The sequence below is a fragment of the Takifugu flavidus genome, chromosome 1 (assembly GCF_003711565.1).
Source record: "Takifugu flavidus isolate HTHZ2018 chromosome 1, ASM371156v2, whole genome shotgun sequence".
NCBI lineage: Eukaryota > Metazoa > Chordata > Actinopteri > Tetraodontiformes > Tetraodontidae > Takifugu > Takifugu flavidus.
This window is the reverse complement of record NC_079520.1, coordinates 16,996,742-17,007,146: the sequence shown is the minus strand read 5'-3', so window position 1 is coordinate 17,007,146 and position 10,405 is coordinate 16,996,742. Positions and strand designations below refer to the sequence as shown.

The 10,405-nt window shown below is 46.9% G+C and overlaps 1 protein-coding gene across 1 annotated transcript; it reads right to left on the bottom strand.

Moving 5' to 3' along the window:
• Positions 1-2,288: 2,288 nt before the first annotated feature.
• nog2 (noggin 2) lies at positions 2,289-5,369 on the bottom strand. The gene has a single exon (XM_057045551.1). It carries the CDS (start codon positions 3,635-3,637, stop codon positions 3,005-3,007), a length of 633 nt encoding a protein of 210 aa, XP_056901531.1. The 5' UTR covers positions 3,638-5,369; the 3' UTR covers positions 2,289-3,004.
• Between the last annotated feature and the right edge of the window lie 5,036 nt (positions 5,370-10,405).

Below are 10,405 nucleotides of genomic sequence, written 5' to 3'. Positions count from 1 at the left end.
TTCCTTGAATCGCCACAGACCTTTTGCCGCACTCTGATGCATTCCAGTCATTCCCAATCAGACCACAATGCTCAGCAATAATAATTCATTCCCATTAGGAGACACAACCTCTCCATCATCCGTGCCAAACCCTCCTCCCTCCTTCCTCATCCTAATTGTCTCCAGGCTCTTACTTAAAACCCCTATAGGCAGCAAACACGTATGTGTTTGAATATACCGAGTGACATTTATTACCGTTATGGATTGATTGCATCCCAGAGGCATTCTGTGATGAATGTGGAGACACATGGCAACTGTATCGGCCTCCGAGGATTTGAAGGTTTGAAAGTCCTCCTGACATTGATGCAAAGAATTCTTCTCAGCTTCTCTCTTCTCTCCAGGTTCAACAACTCTCTGCTGGATGGTCTCTTTGCAGCCATAAATCGACTTCAAGAGAATTTCAGGATGACACTTTATGATTTGTTGTTGAATGAAAGCAAGGATTTTATGAATGGCGCACAGCTCTGAAGACAGGAGGCCTCTGACTGTTCTGTTCAGGATTGGCCCCCTTCTTCCCCTGATGGAAGAGGGAAAAGCCACAGGGTCCATATTTAACCTATAACCATGCTGGATGCTCCTATGTGGATTCAACAGTTTTCTATTTCTAGGATGGTATTCATTTAGTGGATGTGCAGGGGATTTGAGCACGACGAGCCAAATGTCAGCTTATCTAATCAGACAGCATTTTAGACACTGATGAGCTTTTAAATAGAGCACCATGAGAGGACCTGATTATACCAATTATTTCATTTAATGAACACACCCCGCTGAGAGGATTCCGTTTGTCTGAGAGGAGGAGATGCTTAATTATCTGGAATCTTTTGCAGGACCACCTGTAGGTCCCTACTTTGGAACCAGAGATCCGTCCGCCTGGCAGGCTCTGTTTCTAAAAGGTGCGCACCTAACTGGCTGGAGCCAGGGCGGCGTATTGCCTTTCGCACGCTTCTAAAATACTCTCCGGGCAGAGCCTGAAAGGGTTACTGTTTCCCAAAGTGCCTCATTCTACGCAGTCGAGAGGGGGCGGCTGAGTGGCGCCGTCGAGTCAGAGACGCAGTTTCTAAAAACCCCGAGACATCATCAAGAAAGAAGCTGACAGTAAGGAAAGCCGCCCCTCCCCGCCTCTCTTCCTCCGCCGCCTCCTCCTCCTCCTCCTCCTCGCTGGCATGCCGCCGTTTTTCTCCTCTCCTTACCAAATTCCCTCAGTGGTTCTGTCACAATAACCGGGCGGCAAGTGTCAAATCCAGCTCTGACCGCAAAACACAAATCACTTAAACTCGCACACGATGCGCTCAGTGGAAACACTACACACGCTTATTTTAGCTTTCAGACATGCAGTCATGCACTGTTTAAGCCCATGATTGTATTTAAAGTATAATATAAACACCACAACCCCCCCTCACCACCGCTCTAATGGGACTTAATGTCCCTGCGCGTCTCCAGCGCGTTAAATTGGCCACATCTCTCTGACTCGCAGACAGCGCAGCCACGCTCTCCAATTAATAGTCTGGCAACCTCAGGAACAGTTGACCATTGTTTTATGGGCTTTGTGTTCTTTACTCTCTCCCTCTACGGCGTTCAGACTTGAACAGGCGCCGGTCTGCTTCAGTCCACCTCTGTAGAAATACCTCAGTGGAACTTGCGTGGAGCTTCCAGAGTAAAAAAGCGCAGACCCCGGACGCCACCGACTCGCGCGTATGTACGCAGGGCAGTTAATCATCTGCTCGTGTTTGAAATGTTTGAATCATATTTTATCCGTTATGTTAACACCTCGAAGCCCTGAAACGAGCCTGTGCGCAGGCGGGGTGGATGGATGTGCGTGGCCCCTCTCTCCGTCTCATACTGAGACAAAGCCAGTTCCGCGGAGGCGTTTGAGGTATGCGCTGCGCATTACGCGGCGTAGTAAATCAAGCCTTTCTAAAATCACTCTGACGGCGTGGAGCGTCAGGCAGTCCGCATAGAATCACTGGGGCTTGGACTGGGACTGAGCACTTTTCGCCACCTCTTTACTGTAAAAATATCAGTTTGAAGCTTAAAAACGAGATCTGTATGATATTACTATTTCAACATTTGGATACCTTTTGCAGATGAACCATCATTTGGATCATAAATTCTCAGGCATTCCTCAGCCATCGGAGGAATGAGCTGACAAAGAAATAAACGGACTGAATAAGCCAAAAGTGTCGAGACGATATTTTTTACAGTGTACACGCCCCTCTGGACATTTCCAAGCAACATGGTTTGACACTAAGCACGTTGAAAAGATAGACTTTATTGCTAAAACGTGTAAACATAACATGTACACTGATATGTTTTATTTTTTTTATTTATTTTATTGGTTTTTTTTATATATTTTTAGAAATATTCAAGTAGACATCTCCCATATTTTTTCTGGTATACTCTGCTATTTTCTTTCCTTATGATCTATACTCACAATCGTTAAAATAATAAATAAAACGTACAGATTTGTTTATTTCTACAATACTATGTATTCCAAAAAAGCTGAGTTCACGCCTTTATATATATCTTTAACCTCAACTTTTTTTTACAATTGAATTATTATTGATATTAATATTATACAAAAAAACAAAAAACAAAAAAACAAAACTCTAGGCAGCATTGCAGTGAAATAACAGTCAGCATCAATGTTCAGTTGAAAAAAGTTCACCTCTTGGAGAAGTGTAGCATATATGTATTCCTTCTTCAATGATAAAAAAAAAAAAAAAGCTCTTCCTTCTGAAGTGCTCGTGGTTCCCCCCAAAAAACTCGTTTCGGGGTGGAGAATAAAATATGGTCCTGGTTTAATTAGAAAAAATAGCTGCATTTTTCTTAAATATGTACAATGTTGGTATTTCACTTAAAATGCTATATAAAAAAATAGATTCGCTATGGTGCCCATCTCTGTAGAAAGTTAACAGTGCAATAGAAACCGTGTTTTCAGTCACCTCCTGCCCTCAGCTCGAGAAGATCAGCAGGAACACTTGCACTCTGAGATGATTGGGTATTGCACCTGTATCCACGTGCAGTATTTCTGTCTTAGAAAGCCTTGACAGTACCACCGGAGGAAAACCTTGTTGATTGACTTGACTGGTTTGCAGGACATCCCCTCGGGGAAGGAGCAAGAGCGTTCTGAGAAACAGTTTCCCTCCTTGATGTAACGTGGCCAGAACCTCACGCCCAGGTCCTTCCAGGTGTACACCACGGGGCAGTGCGTATAGGTCCACAGCCACTGCAGAAATTTCCTACGGGCTTTCTTGCCCACTTTTACCCGCTTTCCATAGGGGGTCTCTGTCAAGTCCAGCTTTTTGATTTCGTTAGGCATTGGCCCCAGCATCTTCACGTGGTTGTCTGATGCAGAGAGGTTCACCAGCACGGGTTGGCTGATGGACATGAAGTTGGGGTCGAAGTTACTGCCGAGCTTTTTCCTCAGAGTCCTCTCGGCTAAGTCCTGCTCTCGGGGGTCGTACTCCGGGTCGGGGTCCTCCCTAAGGTCGGGCACGGGGAGGTGATCACTGGGCGAAGGACGGAGGCGAAGAATCTGTGAAACTCCGAGGTGAACGCACACAAGCACGTAAAAGAGCAGCGTTTGTGAGAGGCCCATTATTCCTCTTGTTTTACGCAGACAATCTTCTTGCGTAAATGATATTCAGTTCTTCTCCCGGTTACTGTATTCTCTACAGTGATCAGCCCGGGGCTTCATAAATAGTAAATGTTCAGTCAACAGCAAAGCGATACTTTTAATAGACCACGTTGGGTTTGAATGACATGTGGTGCTTTGCTTTTTAGGGCTCTCAACTTTACGATTTGATGGAACCCTGCAGCGCGTAACGGATCCCCCGCCTTGCAGAAAAGTGTTTAGTCTAAACAAAAAGCACCAAACAGAATGGAAAAGAAAGTCTATTCACACACTCTCTCTGGCCTCACCTCGCTCCCTTAAATTCACTTTGGGTTTCTTTTGGTTGTCATGGTTACCCCGGAGACTCGAAGCCACGACGAACTGTCTGCACTGGATGACAGCGGCCAAGGCGAGACCTGCATGGAATGAGCGTTTTCTAAAGAGACAGAATAGTTCCGGAGCGTCCGGCGACAGAGGTGCGTACAAAGGGTACTTCACAATGTTTTAAATGTCACGCGTCCGGCAATGAGGGCTGCCTTGGCCAATGTTATTTTTACGCACGGCTTTTATAAATGCAGCTTCTTTTAACGTTGCCCGACACTCTCAGGTCTGTCAAGGTCCCAGAGCGCACAATCCATGGACTGAGGGGAACACTTTCTGCCCTCAGGTCCGTTTTGGTATTCCAGTCGTGGGTACCTCGCTAGACTGTCCAAATTGGAGAAAACGTGTTGCTGTGGGATGTAAGAGCAACTTAACAAATAACAGCCACTTATCTTTCCAGAGGCTGATCCAAAACGCAGATTTGTTCTTTAGGGAATAAAAGTCTCAGACTAACATTCCCACAAAGTCTCCGCTGTGCACACGTGGAGGGGAAAAAAGAAACGCTTGAGAGAAATTCACATCAATTGCCAGTGCACCTCAACTGCAGCCTACAGAAAGCCAACCAGCGCTTTAAGTTCTGGGATTCTTTTCACTGTGGCATTGTAGAATCCTTTGAGAAAAGTTCCAGGTTCAAGCGTCGCAACATGTCGAGACCATCCATAATCTGGAACCCAATTGCGCCGCCGATGCAAGCCTTCAAATCCTGCGGGAGCGTCTCCACTCCTGTGATAACTGAAGCTCTCAGTCGCTGCTACTTCAGGAGTCTGAGTGACTTGGCACTCGAGTCTTTCTTTGCTAAGGCACACTGTGCGTGAGTGTGTCTGCAGCGAGCGCTGCTCAGTCCCAAGTTAAATATCCCCCTCCGATGGTACAAAGTGTCAGAGGGTCCTGCCCACCCCGGCCACTTTCACTTTGATTGACAGCACCCCACTCCCTCCTCCGGGCCACCCTCTCCACTCACAACGTGGAAAATATCAGGCTCAATCAAGATCTACTGGGTCCTAAAGCGTCTGTTTTCTTCCAGGCGAGAATCCTCCACAACCCCGCGCTGTGCGCAGCTCTTACGCACGGTTTGCGCGCCAGGGAAACGTGTTCCTTCTTTTCTTTGGAGGGGTTGTGATGCTCTAATGGCTTCAATACGTTGTCAATAGTACTCATGCGTTAAAGGATTCCTTCGGCTTGAACTTTCCCATGAAATTGATGGGAAACGTTAAGTAGCGAGTCTACGGAAGAGGGGCATCACATTCCACCTTTGTTCGTTAGCTTTTGGGTCAGAAATCAGCCCGCTGAACCCAGAGGTCACAAAATGGACCCGTAATTAAAGGCTATTAATGGCCAGGGGTAACTATTACCCACGGCCACGGTACCTTTCCCATACTAAGTAATCATCAGGACACGATGAAGCTGGGATTCAAACGTACAATTTTTCCGTTTTAAGCAAAAACGTGAAAATTTCCTGCAATGTGGTAAATACATTTCATCCCAAACTCTTAACTTTAACATGCCCACTGTCATGATAAAAGTAATCCAGTCACAAAACGTTAGACGTAGTTTTGGTATTTGGTTTTAATCTGTTAGCGTTTATTCAGTGAATGTCATCTTACCCCCCACATTTATTTCATTCCGCTTGTCTTTTGTTTTGGTCACTAGAGGGCGTCGATCCAGCACGATCCGGATCAGCAGTTAGGGGCTTCCCTGGCTCTCCTCCCTCACTGGGAGACTGCTCACACTCATGTGACTGCATGGGAGAACAAGCTCCCAGTTAAACCGAGTGAAATTGATCCTAAAGCGGTTTAGACTTGGTTTTCATATTTTCTTAATTAAAACTTCTAACTTTATCATCTTCAGCAAATAATCTGCAGGACTCCAGTTTAGAGAGTCGCCAGCAGTCTTCCACACCCTGTGAGTAGCTCCCTGCTGACCTCTCCACTACGCAGACCAAGTCGTAATCTGGTTAATGATTTGGGTGCCAGTGTAGACGGAGCTCAGTGGGCAGTGGGGACAGTAAGGCTGAGCTGGCTACTGTAGGACCGCTGACTTCCATTGTCTCCCTCCACAGGTCATGGGGTGGTGGACTGAGTGAGAAAATCCCATGCATGGAGAGACACTTCTCTTCACTCTCAAACGCTAATAATGTGGAGCAACCCGGCAGTGAGCACACCCCCACCCTCTGGCTAATTACTGGAGATAAAGACAAGGGGGAAAGAAAGGGGGAGTGGTGAAAACAGTGATGGCAAGGATGGCGAAGACTGTGGTGGTTACAGCAAAGAGAAGGGGAATGGTGGCAATGGTGGGCTGGGGGTGGAGGCGGAGGTGGGGTGGTGAGTGGCAGCAGTGGTTCCGGATGGCAGTTTGCTGTGGAATGGCTAATTAAATAATGCCATAAAAGGAACCTGGCTCACTTTAACGAAGCCCATCAACCTCTGACGAGCGGAGTGGGGGTGTAAAGCACCACGGAGGAGGGAGGTGGGGCCGGTGCCGAAAATTGGGCTTGTATAACAAGGGGACTTAGCTCTTTGGTTTTACAGTGATTGTTCATGCTCCCTTAGGTCTCAATAGGGCGCACGGTGAGGGTGCACTGGGGGGCAGCCCCTAGGCAAGGATAGGACCCTCTTCTCTGTGAATACTATACACACATGCACACCAGCAAATACACCAACGCACACACACTCTTAACACCCCTATGGTTCTATACAAAGGTTTCTACCCAAGGTCCAGGCAAGCAGACAGCTAATCCAGTGCAGGGGCACAGCAAGGGTCTGGTCTGGCCAGACTGGCTGGCTGTGCCCAACTGGGGGTTGGTAGAATGGCACAGGGGGGTGAACGGAGACAGTGAGGACAGATAGAGGTGAAGACAGGACAAAGTCAAAGAGTAAGATAAACTAAAGAGGCGGTTTGTCAGTGTCAACATCTTTTTGCATTTCTTGTGATTTTCTTGTGGTGTTACACAATCTAGCAGAAACATAAGCAAAAAGTGCAACATTTGGTAATGTGGTCATTTGGAAAACGTCTCGAGTGGTAACGATAGCGCAGCTCTGAAATCCCCAAGCTGCTCTCCCTTCAGACGAGTAGATATGCCTGGACCACAGCTCCTAATTATTTCAGTGATGTGGCGTCTCCGGCAGAACGCTCTCTCTTGGATCTCTGGCTCTCGGACAGACTTCAGAATCATCTCGAGCCTCCACAGGTCATTTGGAAGGTTTTAAAAACTGCAATAAAATGCGTGATATTTTTCCAATAAATATCTGTCCATGATATGAAAACCACAGTGCGTTTGACTTATTTATGAAATGTGAAATCAAGTACAATAGCTCATGTCTCGCGCCTTGATTGTTGATCGACTGCACATTACTTCGCCTTGCATCCAAGTACACCCACCACAACAATTAAAAAAGAGTCTCGCAATACAAATCTTTTCATCAATGCCTGTCAATATTTCATTCCTTCTATTCCCTTCCCTCACCATTTCCTTCAGTCTCGCTCCCCTCTCCTCTCGCCTCCCCGTTCGACTCTGTCTCCGAGCCTTAACCCAAAGCAGATGGCTTGGGAAGCTTGTCAAAAATCTGTCTCCCGTTAACGCTACTTTTTGAAGCCCCTTCTGCTGTTTTTTCCTCCCTCCCCTAAATTCATCATAAAGTTATTGTTATTCCTCTCTTTTTTATTTTTTTAAAAAAAAACACAGTAAACAGCACCAAAGTGGTAAACATCCCCTTTCACTTGAGGATGAGTGAAGAAAAGAAACCAGCGGTGAGAAGGCCATTACTGAAAGTTCTTTATCAAAACGTATTCATGTTTTTAAGACTGCACATTTTCTTTCACCTATAGGTCATCTTTCAGAAGTATAAATGATGGAACGTCATCGTCATCGTCTTTTATTTTCACCCCATCTCCTTTATCATCACAGCTGGAGCTTCACCCCATCCCACAAGCCTCTGCAAGGTGCATCTTATTACACTCCTGGAATTCAGCCAGAAGCAAACTGAGAGCCTCCAGAGAACAATTCAACAACGGCCACTTCAGGTGACCGGTCAGCGACGATTTAGGACAAAAACGTCAGTGACGGTCAGTGTTGGTAATACCAAGGTTGCTAGTTTGATGCTGTGTCCCTGCACTCCACAACACACTAAATCCACAAATGAATGTTTGAATATGTGTCATTTATCCCAATGAGCAGGTGCCGCCCCATGAGGTAGTCTACTACGAATAAATCTCTTCTTTACCAATAAGGTCTCACTGATGCTTACGTTTGATTTTTTTTCAGCTCAGACCATCTCAAGTTCCTCATCTTTTCCCTCTGTCCTTACATTTTGTCACATCACATTTTGAAAGGGTACGAAGCCGCCCCATGTTTTTTCTATTCCCTGCACCTCCTCCATTTGCCCTCCCTCCGTCTTTCACCACCCCCACCACCCAGAAGCAGGGAGTGATGAGGATGGAATTAAATTGATCACCGCCTTCCGGAAAACAACAGGAAAAAATAGCACACTCTGAACGCCAGGAGGGCGTTCCCGTCGTTCTTCCCTATGGCAGGATGACATCATTGGCCTGCTGCCCATTTCCCACCGTTCACAATAGGGTCACTGTTGCCTTCTCCACAGTGGCACCACAGCCAAGAAAAGAAGAGAGATGGCAAGAGCATGGCTGAAAGAGTGAGTGAGCGATACGGGAAGAAAGGGGAAAAGTGAAAGGATGCCAGCAATGTTAAGACCTAAAGGCTTTACACACTGAAACACAAACACACAAACGCCCAGAGACAGCCATGCTGACCAGCGCTCCGCATTCCTCCACAGAGACTTGGCAGGTCGGAGACATCAAGCAGAGTTTGAATAGACGCCCATGGCAGAGACGCAAGAGCTGTAACAGTGGAACACAGAATATCTCCGTTTATTTGAACAGTTAAATCATATGTTTTCACTACTCGTGACCCCCTGAGATCCAGTCTGTGACACTAATCCACCTTCTCATCAGTGAAATAATCAATGACTCACCGTATCAGGATATGAGAAACTACTGCGCGGAGCTTAAATCATCTTACAGGAAGTACCCCGTTCCTGAGAGCATTCACATCAGGGATGTAAGTCCCGGTTGGACAAGGGTATTTACAAAATACTGACACCGAAAAATGGCCTTTTAGAAAGCAGCTTAGCTAAGCACTCAGCGTGAAAGCCACTAAACTCACTCTAAGTTATCGAGAAGTTTCCCCGTCTCAGGGAGGACAAAGGAAAATGAAGGTGAATATAGATCTGGATTCCACATTTGCACTTGAAAAGAGCTAATTCTGGAACGCAATTGTGTCAAGGCAGCGTCAGCATTCTTTTATGTATCACTAAGAGTTTTTTGATGTATAATGCAACCGCACGTCTTTCAGAAGCTCGGTCCGACTCAACCACAAGTAATGGCAAATCGGCCATTCTCCCGACCGCTAAGCCATTGTGATGCCACAGGCCATCTTGTCGAAATAAAGCAGTTTGCCCACAGCCACTGACCACAACAGATGTTTCTCTGCCTCAGCATGTGTGTTCTGTTGAGTCTAGAGCCAAGAAACTTTCATAGACTGGCACTGAGTAACAAAAACAAAGGGAGGGAGACTCTGTGATGGCATCTTCATCTGCCTGTGACAGGATTCAGATTTAGGTGTCCCTGTTTAAATCTGGCAGCCCCTTAAACCGCATTCAAAAGCCCTGTGTCCTCCATGGAATGCAGTCAAATAATCACTGCAGGTTGCGCAGACATGATGGAGCGAATCGGCGTCACGACCTGAGCGATTCCTGCTGCCCCTAACCCCAATCAAGCATGTTGACAAACGGGCAGTGCCGGCCCTCGCTGCCCTTTGGCCCTCTGGTATGTTTGTGGAACACGCAGGAGGGGAAGGAGGTGAGAGCATGCCGAGATGCCAGGAGGACTGGGAACGCTTTGGGAAATGTCTCGCCGTCGTGTGAGCACGCACTGCTGCCCAGGGGGTGCCTGCCTGCTTGGGAACCGGACGGAAAGTGACGGGGGTTTGACAACAGACCGAGTGTGCACTCAGAGAGATAGTTTGTCCAGGGGATGTACCAGATGTTGACTCACACTGGTTTGCTAATCGTGAGCCACAAGCCCCTGGAGCCATGTGCAAACAGGAGCGTCTGCCTCTCTGTCGGGGGTGGGGTCCGTACGGAAACTGCCATGGAATTAGAAAGAGACAAATCTATGAGAAGCCAAAGTATGACAAACCCCAAGCAGCACCTCAATCCTGGATTAAAACAGCGTTTGGTTTGGTTTTTTTAAACTGGAAAGACAAGGGGAGCTGGGAACGCCCATTCCCACCCACCTGTCACTGTGGAACAGCTCTCTCCTGACTTGTCAGCATGGTTCCGACAAAGACGGTAAACA

What these genes read in the sequence shown, in the direction of transcription:
- nog2 (XM_057045551.1), bottom strand. Translation starts at nt 3,637, where the DNA reads ATGGGCCTCTCACAAACGCTGCTCTTTTACGTGCTTGTGTGCGTTCAC.